General features: G+C 37.4%; 1 protein-coding gene across 2 annotated transcripts in view; it reads right to left on the bottom strand.

Annotated features, from left to right (window-relative positions):
• The window catches only part of LOC112944104 (phosphatidate phosphatase LPIN2-like), a 115,961-nt gene that overhangs the window by 71,898 nt on the left and 18,694 nt on the right, over positions 1–25,369 (bottom strand). Inside the window, exons 5-22 of one of the 2 annotated variants that reach the window (XM_026035472.1) lie at positions 24,597–24,754; positions 20,966–21,058; positions 20,062–20,150; positions 19,875–19,937; positions 18,227–18,391; positions 17,496–17,657; positions 13,940–14,081; positions 12,305–12,504; positions 10,681–10,737; positions 10,164–10,288; positions 8,501–8,684; positions 7,403–7,577; positions 5,401–5,522; positions 4,188–4,454; positions 2,816–3,012; positions 2,333–2,459; positions 1,380–1,564; positions 254–368 (exon numbers count right to left, since the gene is read on the bottom strand). In XM_026035472.1, coding sequence (XP_025891257.1) covers positions 254–368; positions 1,380–1,564; positions 2,333–2,459; positions 2,816–3,012; positions 4,188–4,454; positions 5,401–5,522; positions 7,403–7,577; positions 8,501–8,684; positions 10,164–10,288; positions 10,681–10,737; positions 12,305–12,504; positions 13,940–14,081; positions 17,496–17,657; positions 18,227–18,391; positions 19,875–19,937; positions 20,062–20,150; positions 20,966–21,058; positions 24,597–24,754 — 2,626 coding nt within the window. Of the gene's footprint in view, positions 1–253; positions 369–1,379; positions 1,565–2,332; positions 2,460–2,815; positions 3,013–4,127; positions 4,455–5,400; positions 5,523–7,402; positions 7,578–8,500; positions 8,685–10,163; positions 10,289–10,680; positions 10,738–12,304; positions 12,505–13,939; positions 14,082–17,495; positions 17,658–18,226; positions 18,392–19,874; positions 19,938–20,061; positions 20,151–20,965; positions 21,059–24,596; positions 24,755–25,369 lie in introns of both variants that reach the window. The other variant, XM_026035475.1, reaches the window with a different exon arrangement.

Below are 25,369 nucleotides of genomic sequence, written 5' to 3'. Positions count from 1 at the left end.
TACACATCTACACATAGATATATACGAATGTATTGTGTTTTGATATTCCTGGACAGGTATTTATAATAGGAAAAACTGATCTGATCTTAAAAAATATCTGAAAAACAAAGACGTGATCCTGAACTCTCTTCCTGTGTAGTAAACAAGCCTAACTTGAGAGGGGTCAGATTCTTGGCATGCAGGCTGTGTACAAGCACACTGCCCAAACAGGAGCCTACTTAAATAAGATGCAAAGGAGGGATTTCTAACAAACCTGGTCGTGTTTCAGCTACAACAGGATCAGTGGCATCTGATGGTTTCCCAACACCAGCCTGGTTTGTTGCCCGCACGCGGAACACGTAGCTCACACCTTCCTTGAGGCCACCTATCTGGAGAAAGCAAACACAGGAACATGATTTGCTACAAGACACTGATACTACCTTTTCACTTCTTACAATACCAGTTTGGATACTTGACAACTACATTTTCTTTCTCTTTTCTTTTCCTCTTTCCAGTTTAAAAATATTTCTTCCTCATTTTTGTTTTTTCAATCCTAGAGTGACGTGATTAATTTGTTTGGTTTGCTCCTTCCTTGTATGCATAGTTAACATTTAGACAGTGCCATAACTGTTACTCATTTCTTTGAAAAGGAACATTAAGAACGGAACAGGATGTTTTTAATTTATGACTGCTGACCTCTGAAACCATATAGCCTTTTACTGCATGTCAATTCTGGTGTTTAAAAATAAAGTTCTTGGGGTAAAAGTGCTTGCCACTTTATAAACAGGAGATTCTTTATTTAATTGTGATGATTTGAGCAATCATATGGAATTTAAATACTTGTAAATATCCCTGGGTATGAATGGATAAGAACTTGGAATATGAAAGCATGAAAGGATAAGAACTTGAAGTGAACATCTTTAAAATTATCTGAAAAGCATAGAAATGGCAGCTACTTCAACTGATCCCTTCTTGAGAAGTCATTCAAAAAATAATGCATCATAGTTAAGGAAAAAAATAGTTTAACTTGTAGTGAAATGTGAGTAGAGGGTACTATATAAGCTTATCACAGCTTCTTTTTTGTTGTTTAGCTTCTTTGTGTTGTATTGTAATGCCTGTGTTCCACTTCGGACTATAAAAAGCTAGGGATGTCTTCTATGTTATAAGAACAGTATTTGGTTTTAGTATTGCTTACTTTTATTTTTAGGTTTCTTTCGCCAGATTCTCTTCCAAGTTGATCTTGTCTGACTCTACTAGTATTACATAGATGTGTTCTAGACACAACATAACCTACCAAGTGTTTAATCGTATGGGAACTTGAGCAAAATGCAATTGTATATCTAATATTGACTTCCTCGGGGTTGCACTAAGACCTGTATTTGAATCTTAAATGGTTGTACCTTCAAATATTTCTTTTGAAGTGGCTTCTCATTGACACTTCTCCAGTGTTCCTCTGTTGCTTCAGTTTCCTTTAGATCAACATAATAACCAGCTATAGGACTACGACCAGTATAAATTGGCTCCTTCCACAATAAAACCAAGGAATCTTTCCTAATTTCTATGCATTCAAGATCATGAGGTGGCCCTGAAAGGCAAGAATAAAAGTTACAGTTGTAGTTACTAAATAAAGCCCAAAGGGGGTTAATGCATAAAGACTTCAAAAACCCAAACCAAGCACCACTTTCTATATTCAGAGCTGACATAACAGGTGCAGTTCTATTGTATCAGATCTAAAACAGATATAAACACAACTATAGTATTAAAAAGACCAACCCAACAAACAATCCATTTTTTTGAGATTTGGTATCTTGATCAAATATTCATTAACAAACAAAAATGACAAATAATCTCCAAAGTCAGGGAGAGAAGTTAACTATTAAGCTAATATTCTGCTTCAAGGCCTCTTCTAAAGTCCACTGAAGGCAATGGAGTTTGTTTTCATTTATTCCTAGGAGTGTTAAAAGGCAAGTGACCCGGCCTTGCAGTGATCTGTTTAGACAAGGGTTATAGGATCTCATTCTTCCCTTCAGTGTACCTTAGACAGACATTTATGCCTGCAATTTAAACTGGGAAGCTCAGCTGGGAGCTGGCAGACACAGTACAGAAGTCAAGCAGGAAAGATAAAGAAAACACAATCTCCTTGTAAAACGTTACCAGTTAAAAGGGAGTTGTTTAATGCATCTGTATAAATATAAATATAAATATAAATATAATAAATATAATCTCCACAGCACTGGAGATACAAGCTTGGATATGAACTTCGATTTCTGAAGATTGAGGGCATTGAGAACATAGGGGTTTGGCCCCCAGGTACTCCCTGGGCCTGTGAGTAATCCCTTCTCTCTGATCCTACCTGGTACAGCAATGGTCCATTCTTCACATTTGAAGGATTTACTGGGTGGGGAGGGTGTCCCAACCCCAGCCAGGTTAGCAGCAGCAACTTGGAACTGGTACACCATGTTTTCCTTCAGATTTTGAATCTGTGCAATCAAGAAAATTACATCTATTAACTTGGGATTAAAGCTTTAAGAGGAAGCCACAATGCCAATTAATGAAAGTACTGGGCCCAGTGCTGTTCAACTTGTTTATCAATGCTTGAGCAGGAAGGTTGGACTAGATGATCTGTAGAGGTCCCTTCCAACCTTAAATATTCTGAAATATTCTGAAATATTCTGAAATAGTAATAATGTAATAACATCGACCACTTAATAGCAAAGATTCTTAAAAAAATACAAGAAAAATGCCTTTGTCCTAATCTGACTTTGAGATCTGTTTCAAAAACACTATTTACATAATTCTAGTACACCCAAAGCAATAACAAAGGTTAACTTCTTACCCTGTATGCCCTCTCACTAACAGGCTTAATGTTGGCCTCCATCCATTTCCCAGGAACTCCACCAATTACTTCACGATAGTTCACATAGTAGCCAGTAATTTCAGTTCCACCAGTGACTTTAGGTTGTTTCCATCCCAGTACCATTGAGTCACGCACGCTCTCAAGTACCGTTATGTCATAAGGTGGAGATGGAGCAGCTGTTTCGACACGAATAACACATAAATAGGAAGCAGTATTTTATTAGCAAGACAGGTATTCAGTTATTATTGTGTCCAGGTAGCCCCATCCTGCATTTCCTAATAAGAAAAATGGCTCAGTGTGGTCAAGGAAAATTCTGCTGGAACACGAAACGCAGGATAGAAGCTTCCATCGACCAAATGGAAAAAACAAAAACCAAAACAAAATGCACAAACCACATTGGATTTAATTTTCAAGATCATTTGTCTTTCGAAAAGCAAGCTGATAAAGAGTGAAAAAATGTGTTGCAATTGCAGCACTCATGTAAGTGATCAGGATTTACTTTAATATTGTGAAGAACAAGGAAATAAAATTAACATAAAAAGTTAAAATTGGTGATGCAATGATTTGTTTTCTTTTGGTGAAAGAAAACTCTTTTTCACGCATGCAATATTTGTTTTAGTTCCTTTTTTTAATAAGCCCACATTCTTCCTACCTCAGAATGCAGGTTATCTGCTCATTCTTTCTTCTCTATTTTTTATTTTTAATTTATACACTGTTCAAACATTATCATTGCACCCTTCATATTATCTTACCTTAACGGCAGGAAGCATGATCATAGCCACTGATCAGATACGGAATATGTCTGTTACTGGAACTTACTTTAAAAGAAAAATGCAGTACAGTCCTCCTTTTTATTACGTTTTAACAATACAGAAATCATGAATCTCATCGTAAAAACTACACTCATTTTCTTCTAATGACGTTTCTATATCAGATTTTGTTACCTTCACATACACATAATGCAGAGAGTAGGTATCTGAGAACAAATTACTGAAGTGATTAAGAAACCATACATTACTTTGGATACATTAATATGTAATCAAACAAGCTATTTAAGTAGTAAATGGATGATAATGTTTCACCGTCAATAGCCACTAGATATATGAAGTGGTCTCTGATACCGTGACATGCATAATGATCTTAATGGAGAGCTGAGCATATAATTAAGGGCTCTGATGGAAAATGCATTATTGAAAAAAATGTTCACATGTGACGTGGATGAGCAGAGGTTACATATGTCTGAAGTAAATGTACCAAGGCAGTGAAATCTGGTTATTTTAGTAACTCTCACCTATATCTTTCTTCTCTTTCACCTTTTCCAGTGTCAAAGGATCCCCAGGTCGAGACTTACTTGCCTGCTTAGCAGCAACATTTTGTGGTGCAGATGTGGTAGCATCCTGAACCATTTCTCTCGTGTAATTGTCTCCTGTGTTTCCCAGTTTGTCAGAGCTACTGGGTAGTGTGTCTCTATTAAATTTAGCATTGCATTTTAGCAAAGCATCTGTGTCAAAGATAGGCTGGGAGGACTCATGCATGCCTTCCCAACTGGTAGTGCAGTCTGTTAGTCCACCAGCTTTACCACTCAGTTCAGGACACACACCATGAAGCAATCCTCCCCCTATAATTGCCAGAAAACAGCAAAGACACGTTAAATTAGAAGGCATTGCTTTTTCTTCACTTGCTCGACAGAATTAAGAAATGCACACAATGAACAATACAGACAAAATATAACAAATCACTTTTTTTTTTTTTTTTAAACAGACAGAATGCAAAGCTTGGATTCACAAACATTTGAAATGCATAGAATACCTCTCAACCTCCTCACAAGTAATGCTCTTTTAATATTGTCTATATTTCAAAGCAGAAGAATTATGGAACATTAATACTTATCTTCATTTGTTCATTTTAGCATTAGCTAAAGAGAGCATTAGCATTAGCTCTTCCAGGTTGTATTTATGATTTTTTCAAAACAATATCACAAAAAGTGCCTTTGGGCCACATTATTCTGCTTTAAAGTTGTGAGATATGCAAGTTTGATGCAAACAAGAGTGAGGATGTTATGGACATACAACTTGTCTTAGTCCAACGAGCTCATTAATCTTACGGATTAGTTCAGGCAGTGGCAAACAGAAATAACTCATTCACAAAGGCAGAACACACAGAGTTATAAAAGGCTTACAAAAAAAGCACTGCAGCATTTATTATTAGGTTGAGGTATGGAAACAGAGCTCTTAGGAATTGTCTTTATATAGGATGGTGTGTATTAGAGATGATAAATACCACATTACGGAATCAGAATGGCATTCCAGTTTCCAGGATTACTGTGAGGAGAACTTGGCAGTGCTCTCTTACAGTTGTTCACAAGAAACACCTGAAGAAGACTGGATGGTGAAGGTGAACAGTGCAGTGACTGTGAAAGTATGGCTGTGAGGCATTATATATGATCTACAAGTAGATCATTATTTGTGGACAGCATTGTAAAACCAGGTAATTAGTTATAAATAGTTGCTAAAATCATCTTTGCTGTAAAAAAAAAAGTACGTTTGGCACTGAATGGAGCTTACCAATGGCTGCTTGCACTTCTATAGGCTCCGATTCCTGTGAAAATTCACTGAGTCCAGCTGCATTAACAGCTCTGACTCTGAAAACATACTTCTCACCAGTGACAAGCCCATGGCAAATGAATCTAAAGAAAACAGTAGAAGAATACTCAGATAAAGAAAAAAAAAAAAAAAAAGACATAGGCACTGAAATGACAATGCAGGATGTACCTAAGCACTTCATTCACACTAATAAGATAATGTCTAAAATGCATTTCCTTAGACACAGCCTTTTTTTCCCTTATATCTATTTCCAACTAAGACTACAAGATTCATGTGTGCCTAGAGAGTCCATTTTCTGCTCAGTGCTGGAATCCAAAATCATACCTGCCGATGGGAACAATGCAGAAATCTGTAGAAATTATATATGTGTATATAAATATGCATATATATTCATACACACACATATTATATAAGTATATATATATATATAATAGATATATTTGCTCGTGTGCAAATATATAGCTAAAAGATACCTGGTTAGCACAAGTTCATTACAAAAAAAATACAGCGTTCACAAAAATCACCATGCATTGTAAAAGAGCAAGAAATAAAGTGTCAGATTATCAACTTAAATTTCCTGAATCCTGAATGAAATTTTCCGAGTAGAATTTTCAGTGGCCATGCTATAAGATTTTTTTCAAAGCACCTTTTTTTTTGCTGGATATGTATAGAACACAAAATACAAAATATCAAAATTTAGGCCATAATGCAAACAACAAGCTACAGCTACTGTTTTGACTGATTCAACCAGAAAAGCCAATATTTAATATGACTTAACAGACAGCTTGTGCATGCCTCTATCATAAATTAGATGCCATAGATAAAAAAAAATGCAGTAATAGGAACCTAAACAGTGTAATTACAATAACAATATATATCAATTCAGCACATTTTTTTTTGTTGTTTTAGGCTGAATAATGATCATGTTTACAAATCTTGAAATAACCACATGGTACTAAACTCTACCAATGCTTTATTTAATCACAGTATAAATCAGGGAAATGTGTGAAAGTATATAATAATGGCAAGCACAGCATCTGCAATTATGTGCACAAAAGAAGACTTGAATGGAATTCTCACAGATGTGATCAAGAGTGCTTTTTTTTTTAGGAGCTCTTGATACTTTCAGCATTTAAAATGCATTTCTAAACAAAGGATTTGGTCCAACAACATTTCGCAGAGAATTTCTTTTGCAATAAAAACAATCATGGGTAGTAATTACAAATAACCATAATCAGTCATAACAAATAAGGGCTGCTTATGGGGCTGACATCAGCACATTGGGTTCAAGCTCTGAAATTATTCCTGTAGACTTTAAATCTGAAATCCTTCCTCAAAGAAAACTCTCATTTGCCCTCATTTGATTTAGCTAGCAGCACGGTTTACTTTTTCTGAGTACAGATTAATTTTCATGTCAGTAAGAAAAATGAGCGTATATGCAATATTTAAATGTTCATTAGTATCAATATAATTGCAAGTGGAGGAGTAATTAGCAAGTGATAGACTGATATAGTCCAAATTTCCTCCTGATATTCTGAATATACAGTTCCAGAACTGTTTACAACAGCCTTCCAAAGGAAAGACTTTGCTTCCAAACATCACACAGTTTAGTTTTACTCACTGTAAGTTCACTCATTCCTCTCTGTACTGTTTTTCATCAGGCTGATAGGCTGCACAATGGCTAGAATTAGTGAACAGCTTCTCTTTTCTTGCTGCCAACATCCATGTTTTTTCCCCCACTGAGTAACTGTTGTTTAATCTGATCATCAATTCCTTTCAGACAACAATCCCATTCTGAAATACGTCTTCATAGCATCTTAGGAACTTCATCATGCGCGAGTGTTTCCAACCTTTGGGCTACCACAGAGCGATTACTACTGCCACTACTACTAATGGCTGGAAAGCACCAACCACTACATCACAAAACCCGGGATCATAATTTCCATTCCTTGAAATCTCTCACCTTGTGCCTTTCACCGGGTTGTTGTTGCATGGTTCCCAATGACCAGATCCAACCACACTTGACTCAATGTAGTATCCAACCAGCTCCTTGGCATCTGGAGGTTCTGTCCAAGTGACAACAACTGAGGTATCTGTATTCCTAGTTGGCATAATACGGCCAGGAGCTTTGGGTATATCTGGGGAGGGAATGAGAAATAAATTAATGGCTAACCACTTAAAAATTACGAATAATAAAATGTTTGCTGTTCTATTCTTGATTATGCTACTACAATACTCTTAACAACACTGATCTCACGCTTCCTGTTTTATATAAAATTCAAGTCCTAAGTTTATAAACTCTTCACTGTTTACAGCTATATCACCAAGTAACCTGGCACTTTAGTGATCCCACTATAAGGTGGGATCAGTAGGTTCAGGTCATTGCTTTGTTGAGGGCATTGTTTTTCAGTTTATATTTAGTCTTAGTTTCCCAGCACTGAATGTTCCACCAGAGATGTGACTGGGAGCTTTGTGAAGGGCAGAAGTTTTAGTTGTATATTGAAAGATGTTGTACAGCCTGAGTGAGTGAGTCGGAACCTAGTGTTCCTTCTAAGTACTGAAATGAATCTAGTGTTTTTCAAGAAAAGCTCTGTTTTATTCTCCTAAATCATGCACATCAAACTGCTCTGAGAACTGAAGCAATATGAAGTAAACAGAGACAATGTGGGCATTTGTTTCAAATCTGTGTTACTGTTCTGAATCAGATTGCTAAGTAAACACAGCTACTGACACTCTCCTCTGGTGAACATATTGGATTTTCTTCTAATAGAAACATTCTCTATACTCATATAAGTATTAAATTCTTCACTTTTGCTCAATTTGTTAAATAATGGCATCATTATTTGCAGTTTAACTTCCTCAGTTTGAATCCGTCATCTAACTATACATTAAAGGTTTAGCAAACCAAGTCAACATTGTCCTGATTAAAAGGAATAAATCATCAAGTACTGTTTGCACTTGGTTTAGTTATTGGACAGCTGCATGTCTTCGATGGGAGCAGTTGTAAACTTAAAAGATAGCATGGAGGTCAATTTAGAGCTACATAGGACCACACACTTACCAAGTTTGTCATCCACCACAGTAGCTTCAGTTGCTTCTGAAGGCTCACCAATTCCAGCAGAATTGCAACAGCGAACTCGGAAGCAGTAGGATTTGCCTTCAGCCAAATCAAAAACCGCAAAGCGAGGAGATTTGACGGGGATCTCCGTGTTCACTCTTTGCCAGTTCTCTGTGCCAGCGACACACTGCAATCAAACCCAGAAAGCACCTTTGAAACAAGCTCTTCGAAAGGCAGAGCGAAGCTGAGGATCTAACCTGACAGGGCTTTCTACCTGGTCACATCTGCTATGAGAACAGGCCCTCACATTCCTTTTTTTGGTTGTTCCACTGAATGCATGAATTTCAAAGCTTATGATTCAGCCAGATGATCGCCTACTCCAGAAAACACACATAGCAAGCCTACTGTTTTTAATATACCAAAACTAAGCTTCTTTCCATGCCTAGGATGTGCTGGTTTTATTACAGGAGTTTTGAATTTAGGACGACTTTCAAAAGAAGTTTTGTAGGCATTTAGCATCATCCAAAGAAGCTTTAACATCACTACGTTGCTTCCAGATGCTCTCATGACACTCCTGAGAATCATTTTGGGGTAGCTTCCAAAATTAATAAGTATTTGCCCTTCATTTTCCAGGAAAAAAAGATGCATTTAATATATCAATTGCGTTTTTTCCTATGGCTAGAAGTTCTGCATGTGGCGGTCACTCACGCTATTAAAACGAGTGATAGATTTTTTTTTTCCTGTATATTTTATGCTAAAGATTATTTCAAATAATGGATCCTTGTTTCAGAAGGAGTTCAATTTTTCATGGAAACATAAGAATATATGACAGCAGTGCTAAGTAAGCAGCATGCAATAGGTTATTAAAAATCTTTCTTATATGGACACTCAAAATCTATATATTTAACCTCTAAGTCTGTTGCTAGGTGAAATTCATTATTTAGACCAGACTTCACAGGATATAAAAACATGTAACATTAAGATATTTATGTCTCCCAGGATGACACCTCTAGATTGATATATTAAAAAAAAAAGACATTTGTGGGAGCCATGAGATGCTATTTAAAATGTTGGTACTGAAGAATATTCTAGACTAGCAGCCTCATGAAGACAGCTAAGAAAAGCAGGACATTGAAATTAAAACTAATGCTGTTCAAGAAAAGAAATTTTGTGTCATCTTTGCTGATCTGGTGAAGTAAATGGAGGAAAAACATGAAAAGCATCTCAAGAAGAAAGAGCTGATGCCAAGAAAGTCTCTAGGAGAGTGCCTCTGCACAAAACATTATTCTGTCCCACAAGTTTCATTTATTCAATTTTATATATATATATATTTATATATTTCAAAATGTTTACATACATATATATATATAAAAATTTGACTTTGTCCTGTGCTTTCTCATCATAGAGCTTGCCAGCCTATCTACCCTATGGGAGACCTGTGGCACAATTCAAGAAGGGACATCAATGCGAGACACATTCTGCATCCACTTTCCTTCTTTCTTTCCTTCCTAGTGCATCATAAACTAAAGTAACAGTCATCTTGATGAAGTGTAAAAGTTCTAGTCTTAGCCCTAGTTTGAAAGTCTCATCCAGTTATGAACTTTCGCTCAAGAGATACCAAAGCAAACGTGAAAGATTGTCATTATGTGATTTTCTTGCATTTTACCTTTTCCACAAAGTACATAATACCCTCATGGCCCCGCTGTCCAGGAGGTTTCCAGCTAAGCACAACATAGTTCTTGGTGGCTTCAATAACTTGGAGGTCTGTAGGTGGACCAGGAACAACACCCTCTGAAGAAGCAAAAAAGGAATTGAGTTTTAATTCTTTCATATTTGTGTCAGAATTAGTTCCATAATTATACTGTAATTGAAGTATAGAACAACTATACATATGCCTTAGCATCTGTTTTCATTATATATATATAAAGCTGCTGAGTTAAAAGTCATCTCAATACTAGGTTTAAATGTTCTCATTCTAACTACAAGCACGTCTGTTTATTTGGTCCTGAGTAGTGAAACATCACCTTGACAACCAAGTTTGGAGTTGTTAAAGGTCAAGTGACTCTAAGAAGAATGAACTCCTGCTGTGTGCCAAAGCCCACTGAATTCACTGGGAGCTAACCTATTTTTGTTCCCCCCATCAGCTTCTCGTTAGATTTTTGCAGGCAAAGGGATGTGCTTACCTGCAGGTTCTTCCTCAGTGACAATAATCTGTCCAGTCCAGGGAGCTGAAGGGTGACCTGAAATTGATGTCAGAGATATCATAAAAATGAGAGATACTAAAAACATGTCAAGTAACTCAGACCTGACTCTTTCATAGTTTAAAACTAGGACATTAGCTCAGTTTTTCGTCTCTACTGTGACTGTTGCTTATGTGGAGATGCCCAAGCTAGGTTTAGGGTGACTACATTGAATATTGAGAACATATGCGTAGAAAATTTTGACCCATTGAGATATATATTCCCTGCTGAAATGTCACTGAAATCACTTAGATCATAGACACAAATATTCAGCTTACTCAATTCAGGATTTTTATAAAATCAAACTATTTTCTGCATTCTGCTAACATTTAGCAGCTCACTTGGTAGAAGAACTGCCAGATTCCCTGCAGGCCGGTCTGCAAGCTGGTCTTTTTTTTATCTCAATTTTCCTCACATTACCAATTTTCAAAACACAGGTCATAGTCTCAAACAGAGATTACTCAGTGTGACTCAACATACCATATCAACTTGATGTGCTTCGGGTGGCTCTTTCAGAGTGCCTTATGTAACTAGGATGTAAAACCCCAGAATTATCACAGTTCTATGTTGAGCTATTAATGCAGGTCATGGCACTTTCAGCGATAATTTTTTAACTGCTGTTCTCCTCCTCCACGTGCTTACACCATACATTGGCTGATCTGTTTTATAAATGCTAGCAGAGAGGGGTGAAGGTGGGGAGAAAAGCAGATCATGATGAAGAAGATATATGAAGGGGAATAGGCCACCAAGACCAGGCTTCTCCTTCTGAAACAGCTTCCACATTTCCCACTAAATAAAAAAGCCTGGTGGCTTTGCATGCAGTTTAAGCAAAGAATCTCTTGACACTGGACCATTTTAAATTGTAAAACAGCAAAACTGAGTAGAAATAATTAGATTGGAGACATATAATTTTTGGCATGTGGATAGACAGGGATTTTGAAGCAACCTTTTAGTTACAATTCTCACCAAAACCTTTTTTTTTTCCTGGGATATTGCCAGGTCACAGGAAAAAGAAAGTCCTTGACTTGCAGAACACTAGCGTTAGAGAGCTTGGGCTCAGTTCTCTCTTGGGCTTTCCTGGCATTTTATAGAGCCCAGTGCAAGCCTTCAATTGTCACACAAGGACAGCGGCAGCCACCCTTGTCTGCGGTACAGAGAGAGACGATTCACGGAATCTGCTCGGCTGTTTTGTTAGGTGAACAAAAGGGGGAACAAAAGCAGCTCTCTGCCCTGCCCTGTTCCCGGTCTCCCCGCGGGCGCCGCACACGGCGCTGCCCTCAGCCCAAGGACTAGGGCTGTGTGCCAAGAGCACCCAGACAGCCATTTTGTTTTGGTGTTGCTCCCTCTAGTGGGATTTCGAAGGCTTACGAGTAAGCAGTCACGAATTTTCCACTGGTTACAATTTCTCAGTATGTTTAAATAAATAAATAAAAACTAAACTAAACTAAACTAAAATAAACTAAACTAAACTAAACTAAAATAAAATAAAATAAAATAAAATAAAATAAAATAAAATAAAATAAAATAAAATAAAATAAAATAAAAGTAAACATAAAATATTCCATACTTCTAAGCCTGGCTCTGTCAGCAGGATCCAGTGCAGCCACCGGCTCAGACACCCGGGATGGGAGGCTGATGCCGGCTTTGTTGACAGCTCGCACTCGGAAAATATAGGAGCGGCCCTCAATGAGGCCAGTGACGGGAAAACGGGCAAACTTCACCGGAGTCTCATTGCACTGGGTCCAGTGGGTGGTGCCAATCTCACATCTGAAAAAATACAAACAGCAAGAGTAGGACTGGGAAGGAAAAAATGCCAACTCAGGCTACCCTCCCTGTTACAGTTTCACCATCTGTTCACATCCACTGGCTCAATCCCACCAGTTTCTGCAGCAGTGTTACACACTGGTGACAGCAAAGCAGCTGCACGAAGGGGTCAGGGCCCACGTGCCACGTGGGAATGCACTAAATCCCTTGCAGCTGAGCTCCTTCTTGCCTGAATTGAGGAAGAAACCTAAAGCTATTCACGAGCAGAACTCGCTCACTGTTCAAACCCTTCAGCTGTGCAGCGGGATCTATAGGGAGCATCAGGTTCAGCACACGCAGCCTTGGCAGTCTCCAGAAGCCAGCTAGATCATCTTACATGCACAGCGCTCCATGGTCTGCTTTACTGTAAATCTGGCAAAATAACAGTCTTTACAGGGCATGGGAAGCTCTGCTGTGAGTTCAGTGTCCAAGCTACTACCTACATGGTCTCTGTAAGACCCTACTTCAAATGCCACTTGGACTGCCCAGGAACATTGAGGTTTGGTCACAAGCCTGGCAGAAGTGGAGGTGGTCGGTGTCTCGCTCCTGATAACCCTCACAAACAGCTGATTTGGGCTGGAGGAAGAGAAAACCAGCAGCAGCAATGGCAGAGATTTGAGCTTAGACAAGCAGAAGTGCCATTGCAGGCAGCTTCCCAGTGCCAGGGAAGTGGTCAGCATAAGTACAAAGTAGCAGCTCGGGAAAGACTTTTTACTGGTTCTGAGATATTTATTGAAGTTAATGTGTCAATACTTACCTAGATTTCTTAGTATGTCTTAGCATTCATTTTCAAAGCAATGTCATTTTCTCACTCAGGGCAGATTTGTGGTTCAGACACCTGCCTGGGGCTAAGGATGCCCGAGTTTTGATTCTAGCTTTAGCAGACTCTACTTATTGCTTTGGGCAACTCAGTCACACTCCTAGATGGTAGCCTATCTGAAAACTCAAGTGCCTGAATATATTTGGTAGTATTTAGCCCTTTGTATTTTCTTTATGGATATCTTCCTTGCTATATACTCTGAGGAAGGTAAGTGCTATCAAGACCATCTTGGCACGTAGAGAATTTGAGATTTGCCAAAGGTCATGTGGGAAAAATCTGTAATAATCCGGAGACTAGTATCAGATAGTATCTTCTTGAGCGTTACATTATGAAAGTGTGCTGGTTTGGGCAGGTGGATCTAAAGATATATTGCAGCTCAAACAATACAGAAGTTTTGTACAGTACTGTAGAAAGAAAGAAAGAGATGAGTTTTGCCCCAGAGAGACCACAAGAAAAAGTGTTACTGCTGCAGGTGTAAAGAGTATGACAAATAAATATGCAAAGAAGGAAAAAAGAAGGAAAATTTTGGATTTACAAAGCTTAGCAATATGGATTTCCCAGTTTAGCATGCTCACTGACCTGTCAATGAAATATCCAAGGATGGGGTTTCCTCCATCAACAGCTGGCTGCTTCCAGGAAACAATGACATAATCTTTGTTGGCATCTAAGCACTGCACATCCAGTGGTGCACCAGGAGCGCCTGGGATTTCAGCATCGGCATCTGTCAGGGTATAAACATGCATTTCCAAAAGTGACCCAAAAGTTCTTCCACAATTGCTCTTCAGGGACTACACTCTGTATTTCCTGAGCCAAAAAAACCTTTCTGGCCTCTGAAGTGTTTGTTTTTTTCTCATCTACATTTTTCTAGGTTTTGTTTTCTCTCTTCTCAGCATTTACAATATGCTCTAACACATGCTGTAATGTAATTGATATAGGCATTTGAATAAAATTAGGAACATACATTTTGATTAGGTAGCTACCAGAGACACAGCTGAAGCAAAAATGTGGTAGACTCTATTCACCCGCTATTCTAGTTAGAAATACAGGCTGACATTTTGCCTTCCAACCACGCAATAGCTCAGTCAAAATTATTCAACCATATTGCAGTCTTCTAGGAAATGCACTTGCCTTTCTTGACCTAACTGCTATGTACTCCCATGAAAGTACTGATTGACTAAAACTTAAAAAAATAGAGCATAGTGCCTGGCACAGGGGAATTACTTTCCAGCTCTCATTTGTGAGATGGAGGTGGTATTCTTGTGGGGAAAAAATAACCCTTGCAAGAAGATTATATCAAAGACTTTCAAAGAAGGGAGATTGTTTCCCTGCATATGAACATCAATTTGTACAACTACAAGTGGCATTTTCCAAGCTCTGTTGTGAGCTACTTCAAAAGAAAGCCCATAATAGACGAGACGCAGACTTGGAGGAAAATTATATTTTGCTAGTAAACATTATTCTTACATTCCATATAAAACCAAATCAGTTCTTTTAAAATGTTTGATGTTTCAGGGCACCACAGCATTTTCTATTATAATATGCAGCATTTCCTAGTTTTTAAGCTCCCAGTTTTCAGAAGCTTACAAGCTTATTTAATATACTTAATTTAAAAAAAAAAAAAAAGTGGTCTTCAGAAAAGACACTTTATGTTTTTACAGGCATGGTAGCATGACATGGAGCTTTTGAAGCCATGCCAAAGTTATTGAGTATTGGTTCAAGTTACAACTAACTACATATATTTTAAAAATATATATGTAATTAACAAAGGAAGCAAGTCATTTTAAATTAAAATTGTGAAAGACAACCTGTTTTCAGTGATCTCTATACAAAAGGGTTTAATTGCCCATATTTACCACTTGACAGAACACAAGACACCACAGTTTCTTTCCAAGTCAGAATGGGAAGTATCTGTGACAATTAGGGCTGCTCACTGGTTTCAGAGGCCTAGAATTTCATCCCTGGCTGCTTACTGACAAATACTGACTTGTAGCCATGGCAGAAAAGCAACAAACCTCTCTGCAAGCCTAGGATTATGAGCCTGGTTAGTGTGCTGCACCCTGCTCTCTTCCCTCAGTACCCCAGGATTACTATTTTTTTGCAGAAGGACAACTTGTATTTAAATACTATAGCTAACTGTTTGCAGCGACTTTGCATACATATCAAGAAAATCAGTGAAGAATATACAAGCTCACTGAGGCTGCAAGGAGCATATAAGCAAAAGAGTGAGAATGTAATTAATCTAATTAGAATTTGGCAAATCCACCAAACAAAAGATACTCTTGTGAAAGTGACTACGGTTCACAGCCAGTTCATACCTTTATCACCAAGAGATGCAATAGGAACAAACCCAATAATTTATTCTTTGGTAGCATAATCTAAAACAAAGCAAACAGACAAGTCCTGTTTTCTATCCCCTTATTACATAGGAACCAATGCTTATTTCCACAGGCTCTTTCTTCAACTGATGAAACATCTGCTTCAGCAATGTTTCCTCAATCTGCTATTACCTGTGTCTCACTGAGCCCTGGACGTGGGGCTAGACCTACATCTAGGCATGCTCTGAGAACCCAGAATATCCACTGTCCTTTGAATTAACATTACTTGTTTCAGCTGCTTTTAGCAGGCAGGACAGATATAGAATGAGTACCCAATAATCTGATAGCCCAGGCTCTTCTTAAAGATATATTCTCTCTAATAGAATTTTAAGGAAGAATTTCATGGTAAAAGGAAATAAAGGAAATAAAAAAAAAAAATGGAAAATAAGGAAATAAAAACCAGGGAATCCCTACACTTAAATTAATGTGACAGCCTTGCTGCTTTACTTCAGTGTATCACAGAGTCACAGAAGAGTTTTCAGATTGGAAGGTTTCTCTGGACACCATCTAGTCCAGCCGCCCCCCTGCTCAAAGCAGGGCCAAGCAGACCAGGTTACTCAGGACCATGTCCAACAGGTTTTCAGTATCTCCGCAAAGACAGAGATTCCATTGCATCTCATTCTGTCACTGAGCACCCCCAAGAAGCGTCTGGGCCTGTCATCTTTACTCTTCCCTGTCAGGTATTTACACATTGATACAATCCTCTTGAACCTTCTCTTCTCCAAGTTGAACAGTCCCAACAGCCTCAGCTGCTCCACGTATGTTTGAACTTCCAAACCCTTAATCATCTTTGTGACCCTTTGCTGGGCTTGCTCCAGTATGTTCGTGTTCCTCTCACACTGGGGAGCCCAGCACCTGACACAGCCCTTCAGATGTGATCTCAGCAGTGCTGAGTAGACAGAAGCATCTCTCAACGTGCTGGCAAAGCTCGGCCTCATGTGGCCGAAGATGCTGCTGGTCTTTGCTGTGGGAGTACAAGGCTTCGAAGAAGAACTTTTTTACTGTGAGGGTGACAGAGCCCTTGAACAGGCTGCCCAGAGACGTTGTAGAGAGGATCTTCCCTGGAGATCTCTCAAACCTGCCCAGACCTGCACAGAGCACCTGTGCACCGTGCTCTGAGTGTCCCTGCTGGAGCAGGGGGGTTGGACTAGATGATCTCTAGAGGTTCCTCCCAGTCTTAACTATTCTGTGATTCTGCAGTACATTGCTACCTGATGTTCACCTTGATGTCCACCAGGACCACTGGATCATTTTCTGTCAAGCTGCTTTTCAGTTTGTTGTCCCCACCCTGTACTGGTGCATGGGACTATTCCTCCCCAGCAACAGGACTTTGCATTTTACTTCTATTGCATTTTTTTCCTCTGTATTTTCATCAAAAGAGTGAGTTTTAGCCAGTGTTGGGACGTTTACAGAAATATATTTCAAAGTTATTGTCTAGATTTTTTTTCGTGATGATTCGTGTTTAGTATTACTCATGGGTTGAAACTGTGACGGGGATGTGATATTACGTCCATACCCCAAATTCCCTCCACAGAATATCAATATGGCTTAGAAGAAATCTTCCAGTATATGTCTCCCAGCTTCAGGTATGTATAACGCATAGCCAGAGATAACAACTGAAAGTTATACTGCTAGAAAATAGCTGTTGTTAGAAAATGATAATGTTTTGAGGGGGGCTAAAAAAGTCTGAGACTGATTTTGCCTGCAGTTTTTCCTCATTTCTCTAGTGAGTCTGCTGGGTTCACAAGGCGTTATCCTACCTCGAACAAAGACATAGCCACTGTACTCCTCATAGTATTCTCCCATCACCACACGCAGAGTGTAAAGACCTTCATCCTCCTTGTTTGCATGAGTCAATGTTAATGTAGCTCGCTCCCCGCTCCAGTGCATCTGCACCCATTTGGATGGTGTAATAAGAACACCTAGAAATTAGAGAATTATTTGAGAATTGGTTGAATCTACAGTTCATTCTAATGAATCTATTCTACAAAGGGTTAGGAAATACAGAAGAATCAATGCAGCTTTCCATCTTCAAAGACAATGATAAATTATACTTATTTCTGTTCTCATGTCAATTTTGTCTTCATTTGCAAACTTTAACTTCAGGAAGTAACGTTTTTTATGATCTGTTGCACAACAGCTTTGTGCAATTACTTTAAAAATGTCTTAGCATATACATAAGGAGTAAAAGCTATATGTGCTGTACAATTCCTGTCACATCAATTTTGGAGCTAGCTGAAAGGCTTTCAATTCTAAAATTTTACAAATGTCTAAATTTCTAAAATTTGTAAAATTTCACAGTCTTCCTTCCTTCCATTTTCCAGCCATGGAGCTCATTATTTTCACTTCAAAATGGAAACTTTAAATTAAAAAGGAGAAAACATCATTTAGAAGGCTGAGAAAATGATGATCAATTCACAACATTCACATATACTGAACTAAGTAAAGATTTAAGTCAAAGTTTATATTTTTTCTCATCAAGCATTCTCACCATTTCTGTACCATTCGATGTCTGGTTTGAAGCGCTTAATATCAGGATTGATGACAACTGTGCAACCCAGGCTCATTGTCTCGCCTTCTCTCCCAAAGGTGACATCAAACTTGTCAACAAAACTGATTTCAAACCTGGAAGCAAACCCATGTGGGGTAACACCAACTGTAGAAAGGAAAAACAATCTGTCTGTTTACTTTTCCTCTTTTTGTAGGAAGACTAGAAAGCAAAAGTACCTGATGTTTATGAATATAACCTCAGGTAAAGTCTGAGTTGTAAAGAGAAAAATAAAAATTGAGTTAATAGTATTCTAAGGTAGTTGCTGTAGCAAATAATGCAAGCCATAGCTAATACAGAAAATCAACTGATTTCTTTAATCGTATAACTCTAGTTCTTACAGTCAGTTAATTTTACTAGTGGACTGTTCCATAATTTTATTTCATTTTTTTCAGAATTTCAGGTCCAGCATTTTATTACTTGGTTACATGAATTATTTTATAATTTTAAAATACTTGTTTCTTTTCCTGCTTAACTCTTTGCAACATCTCAAGATGCTCATTTTGATAGCTTATATAAGTCTTTTCTTGGACTCTTTATATAAAATGAGGCTTCTGTTTCCCTGGACATTTGGTTACCTGCTCCTGCTGAAACAGTTTATCTTTCCTAATGTTGTATCACCTAAGATATGCAGTATTGCAGATGGATTTTTTAAGTGCTTCGTACTTTTTCTTCACACACATGGTTCAGGTGCTTCCCTAAATTATTCTGAAAACACCTCAGCTGATAAAACCTAAGGTCACATAGTTCTCCTCCACAATTGCCTTATACCAATAGCTCACAGTCTTCCTATGATCAGAATATATATAAATCTTCCTATTCCTTTTTGATTACCGAACAATAAATCTCAAATTATATTTGAAGTTCTTGGCCTACCATATTGTATGTAATCTTATTTCTGTTATTTTAGAACTTCCGTATTTAGCCTTCCATGCAAGGGCCCCATGGCACTTAACAGACATGTTGTATGTAGGTGGGTGGATTTTCTTAACAGTTCTGATTATGAAAGTGTTTATGCGACACTGTCAATCAGTTCAAAATGTGAGGCCAGTTTCTCAAGTAAAACCAAATTACAATTTGTGCATTGATATACCCAAATTTCAGATTTTGTTCTGGAGATCTTTGTTATGCATCTTCACAACATATGGAATCACACAGACAAGAACTTTACTAGTTCTTGTCTAGTAAAAAAGACTACTTTTTCTAGTCTACTCACAAACACGCACCCTCCCCACCAGCACTTTTATCCAGGATGTATTTTACATTTTGCAAACTGTCCATCTACCCCATCAGCAGATTTTGTTCCAGAGCCACACCAACATTAAAAGGACTGTCACAAAATATCCTCTCCGTTTGCATCCCCCTGTTGAAACTAGAATAATGGATGTTTCTTATACAAGCAAATAAAAATAGCCACACACCCAGAAGGTAATGCCATTTTCACTTACAGATAAGGCTAGAAACATCCACAGCAGTAGAGCCCTTTCCAAATGAGACCTGTTTTCTTTTTTAAATAAAGCTACAAAATATTCTGCTTAGTCATTTAACATGATGTTACAAAATAAATAAATCTGTCAAACAAAGAACTTACAGCCCATAGGCATAGTGGCAGTTCCAGCATGTAAAAGACGTGCATCAATTTCTCCTTTGTATCCTAGATGTGCATATAAAAGAAGAGAAACTATCACCTTAAATAAAAAGCACTCTGAGCCATAAAAATGAAACTGGTAATGTGCATCTTACAAAAAAAAAAAAAAAGAAATGTTTTGCAAACCTACTCTTTACCACAAGAGACGCGTAAGCTGAAATCTCTCCTTTAACATTCATAGCAGAAGCATGATACTGAGCAGTGTCTTCAAAATCACATCTAAAAGGACATAAATAATTAGGCAGAGCACCCATTACTCTTTAGCATCCCTAGAACCTATGGTTAAGATCTAAGAAAAAAAGTATTAAAAACAAGCAAAAAAATGGGAGTCAGATACACTGATTGTAGTCATTAAGTCTTTCTCAATGTTAAAAATCAAGTGGTTTTAAAAATGGCTCTTTTCAAATATCACAGATCTGAAATTGAAATATGGAGGAAATAGGACAGAATATTTGATTATGTTTAAATCAGCAACTAGGAACCTAGTAGGAGCTAGGTTGCAAAGACAGAGCTGATTGTCCAAAATTATGTGAATAGGTCTCAGGATTTCTATGGTTCTTAACACCAGTGACTGCAAAAATTTCCCAAATGAAGGATAAAAATAAATACTGATAAAAATGCTTCTTGTGTGAGGTCTCCTCAGTTATGTTCATAATCCTAGTAAGCATCAGGAACTTTACCATATTTGAAAAATAGTTTTTATATTTATATATTTTTAGCCTAAACTAGATTTTTCTCAAATTTAACCACACATAAAGAGGGGGAGAAAAATGGGAAAAGTAACCACCACTGTCTCACATGTTTCTGATTCATTCATAGTTAGAATAATGTACATAAATTACTCAGGTAAATTGCTTATCCTCTATTGAGGAAAACCAGAACTGCTTCAACATTTAGTAGACAGCATTCTCAGCTGCACAGACTTAATAGCCCTTATCCTTACTTCCCCACGAGATATGTACATTCCTGCAGGTCTCAGTCTCTATCAACATTTCAGCTGAAGTTATTTGCTAAATTAGCCAGTATTCCCTTACGTGCTAATCTCCAGTGAGTGCAGCCCATATCGATTTTCAATTATATACTTGTCAGGGTGGGCTTGTGCATTGATGGGCACATTGTTTTTGTACCTATGGAAAAACAAAGCAATAATATGTCACAAACAGAAACACAGATTCATACATTTCAATAGGTCAAGTTATGGTGTTTGGAATATCATATCAGCTTCTGCAGGTTCCTTTTAAATAAATTGTAGTCTAATATCCAGAAAATACATCACATATCTTTGAAAACCTAACTTATCTCTTACTATCTCTTCTCATTGCTTCAGATGAGTTTTATTTTCTAGTTTAAAGAACAGCCTTGAGCAGTGAAAATCAGCTTATAATACCATGACTTTCAGATTATTCTTTGTCTAGAAATGGAAGAATCACATGAGCAACATTTCAGAGCTCCGGCAATCAGCAACAACACAAATTCTACCACACCTTTACTCACTGGATATTTTGCACATTTTTTTTTGGCTTGCATGTTCTATCTACTTTTAAAACTTTTGCATGCATGAAAATATCATTAAGGAATTAAGGAGAATTCAGTAGCACAAAGTAGTTTCTTCTCACAAATCTTTGCCCAGAAGGCCATTAATTTTGGACATCCGATGGTGTTATTAAATAACCGATCAAATAAAATCTGTCGTAAGTGAGCACTAGTGATACAGAACAACTGGTGATACTTTGACAATGGAAGCCTAATAAAATAAAAACCAGAATTGTGTTTGGTACATTTGTGACTGAATTGAAGATTTCCATAAGGAAAAAGACCCCCTAACACAGATAGCTTTCCTTGTGCTGTTTGAGATGTATATATTAGGGAATCAAAAGATTAATGATTATAGTTAGAGATGTCTTTATCTCTTACTTGGTAGTAGCTTAACTAGATTTTTCTTTTCGTAAGCCATAACAGATATCCATCCTTAAATGCCAGTTTCTCTCAGGATTTTCCATCGGGGAAGGGAATGAGCCCCATATCATTGGTGTACTCCACCACTCAGTCAGTAATATGCAACTTCATTTTTGTGAAGCATATTTTTAGGTTAATGTATCCCAAGATAAAGATATAGTTGCAATAAATCTGAAAAATGCCTTTAGCACTTTCAATGATTCCTACTATCGGTAATAATATTTCCCATGTTGCAAATTTTTAGGTACAGTAATGCAGTGGGATTTTCGACGTGCCAAAGTGAGTGAGGATCATAATCCCTAATGTATACTGACCTCATCAAGAAGTCTGTGAAAAGGGACTTACTGCAATGCAATACCCACTACTCCACACTTCAAAGAACAATAAACTTTCTTGTCTCCTTTACAGATCTCCTTGCTCTATCCTGACACAACAAATAGCAATAAGTAGGTCAGCTAGGAGTAAATCCATTACCACCACTCTTCATGTATTCCGTGAGATGATAGTTGTTCCCAGATTGAGCTGCCTGGAAACATCTATGCACCTTTATATTCCATGTGCTGTGCCAAACAGTTTAAAAAATAGAATAAAGTCATCAGATCTTAATGTTTTTTTCCAGGAACATGATTATGTGTGCTCAGCCTCTGACCTGCTCCGTGAAACAGAACTGCCTCCAAAAGGTTGAGCGCTCTCTGATGCTGGTGGCCACAACACTTACTAGCATGCAGAGCTGTGCAGAACCAAGCTTTAGCTGAGTAAGAAGACTTTCACTTCCTCTGTCTTCAGTATCAGATTATCAAAAAATAGCTGTCACAGTTTTCATTTGTTTGTATAGAAAAATATCAGGCTTGTGCTAGAAGGACCACTTGTTATTTCTGGAAAGACAGATTCCAGTATAGCCACATCATTAGCTAATGCTGGACTGCAACCTCTCAGTGTCATTATGCACTGAGAGTTTATGCTTTCTGCTACTGGTTTCAAATGTCATGAATTTTTTGCAGGGCTTTTCTTTTTTCCCCAACGGAATAAGAACAGCTGTACCACACTGCAAGATTTTATTTAGAGAACATGTATGAGATTTGTAATTTATTACTCACTGTATGAAAAAGCTTTCATTACTTATACAAAATAGCACGACTATTTGGAATACACAAGGGACAGTAGATTAGAAATACTGAATGAAAACTGATTGATTCAGGCCAATGCTGTTCTGTATCCTTGAGCAAAGCCACCTGTTAAAAATGGCTATGAAAACTCATTTTTTCCCATTAGTAGCCTAGAGCAAACTGGAGTCCTTCTGGAGTTTACATGCACAGTAAAATATTGTATTAAATTTCATCACCCCAATTTAGCACTTAGTTAAAAGGATGGTTCACTTCAGTAAGACCAAAGGCAAATAGTTGAAGATTTGATTTAACCATGTCAGGTTTTGGGGATAAGGTGAATCTCAAAGTGAAAATGTTTCAGGTCTTGTTTTTTTTGGTTTGGATACAGTTATGGTTACAACTATGAGATACAGTTGGGTTACAGCTATGACTATGAATCCTAAGCTGACTTTTCCTTATATTAAACAGATACAAGATCTGAGAGATTTGTCTGGAATCATCACTGAGATGAAAGTCAAAGCTGAGCATTTACACTTCTTACAGAATTGGAAAAATGTATCCATACAGAGTTTGGCTTTTGGTGGTTCAGGTTAAAGGGAAGAGACTTCTGAGCGTCAGGTATGGCCTATTAATGTATTTTTTTGCAGTAAACTTTTGTTCAAGCTCTGATATTAAGGTCTTGTAGGTCTTAGATAAACAGAGTCTATTAAATAATTCAAATAGTAAACTAGAAAATATAAACATTAATTAATATCATGATATAATGGATATTTTTGTTGTCTCTACAAATCTGTGTACTAATAATTTATAATTAATAATTACTGCTTAATTCTATATCTAGACTTATTCTTTGTTCTTTTTATATATGTATTGTAGAAGATTTTGAGATAAAAAGAATATCAAATTCATTTCACATTTGAAAAAAGTTATTAACTTTTATCTGAATAATATATTTGTCAAAATCAAATAAGAAAGAGCAATCCAACAGATGATGAGACAATAAAGTTTTAAAAGACAATTGTAATTAAGCTCATTAAATTACAAGCATGACAAACTTTAACCAAAGACCAAAGTTAGATCTCCAGCTATGTCCAATAGCTTATTTTGGAGCTCCTACAATAAAAGTTTGGTCCAAAGATAATTCCAAGGAATAGAAAAATTCCAAGAGACTCCAGAGCTTTCTGTATACTTGGATGGCTCTAAATCTATCCATTGCCTTTCAGTTCAAATAATTATGAAGTGGTCCCTGTAAACATCCTGCATTATGAGGTTTTAATTTCACCGAAATTCAGTAGCTAGCTTTGTGGATACGTTTAACTGTAATTTTTCCCTCCTCAGAAGGAAGAGATTTTTTTTGGATGTCTTCAAACATGCATTTTTTTAAAGCATGTTTTTTCTATGTATTCATATTGCTAAGTTTTTATGCAAAGAGATGTTTTGACTTTTAACATTTTCATTCCTTTTTGTACAAAGTGGCTATGGAAGCACTTGCAATAAAAAAGCATGGTGACTTTATATCTTTACTGAAAAACTGTCTCATTGCCTAAGATGAGTTCGCATATTGGTTATATGGTGGCTTTCAATGATAGCAACAAAAACCTACCATGTAACACGGGGTTCTGGCCAGCCAGCCACGGTGCAATGAAATTTGACATTTTGCTTTTCCCAGATAGTGTGAGAACGAGGCTTGACAATAAACTCAGGAGCATGTAAAAGTTTATCTTGATTCAGCTTTCTGTGGAATGCCTGAGTATCTTCTAACTGGAAAAGAAACATTTCATCATAAAGCTCCATCTATAGAAGTGCAAATCATCTATAGTCAAAAGCATTTTTGGATTATTTTTAGGAGCAAGAAAAATGTATTTTAAACTTAAGACATATTTAAGATACTAATCTCATTTGGAGACATGAAACAATATTATTCATCTTCAAGATATTATCCTTTCAAAATAATTAATTTATTTTTATGTTTGTCTCCACTCTCCTCCTCATCCTCCTCCTTTAGGACTATTCTAAGTAAAATAATTTTTCATATTTAAAGCTTGTTTTTGGAATACAGACTCAAAGATGAAATTAGCCTCAAATTCAGATGTCCTCTATACATCTTTTCTAATATGAAATCATATTCGCCTAGAACACTGGGTGCAGTTCTGGGCTCCCCAGTACAAGAGGGATGTGGAACTTCTCAAGAGGGTCCAATGTAGAGCAGCAAAGATGATAAAGGGACTGGAGCATCTATCTTATGAGGAAAGACTAAGCAAGCTGGGCCTGCTTAGCCTAGAGAAGAGAGGACTGAGGAGATCTGATCAATATGTACAAGTACCCGAGAGGAGAATACAGGGAGAATGGGACCAAACTGTTTTCAGTGGTGGCCAG

The sequence above is a fragment of the Nothoprocta perdicaria genome, unplaced genomic scaffold (assembly GCF_003342845.1).
Source record: "Nothoprocta perdicaria isolate Ctin4 unplaced genomic scaffold, notPer1 scaffold_16, whole genome shotgun sequence".
NCBI classification, from domain to species: domain Eukaryota; kingdom Metazoa; phylum Chordata; class Aves; order Tinamiformes; family Tinamidae; genus Nothoprocta; species Nothoprocta perdicaria.
Note: the sequence above shows the minus strand (reverse complement) of the source record. Positions and strands in the feature narration are given on the sequence as shown.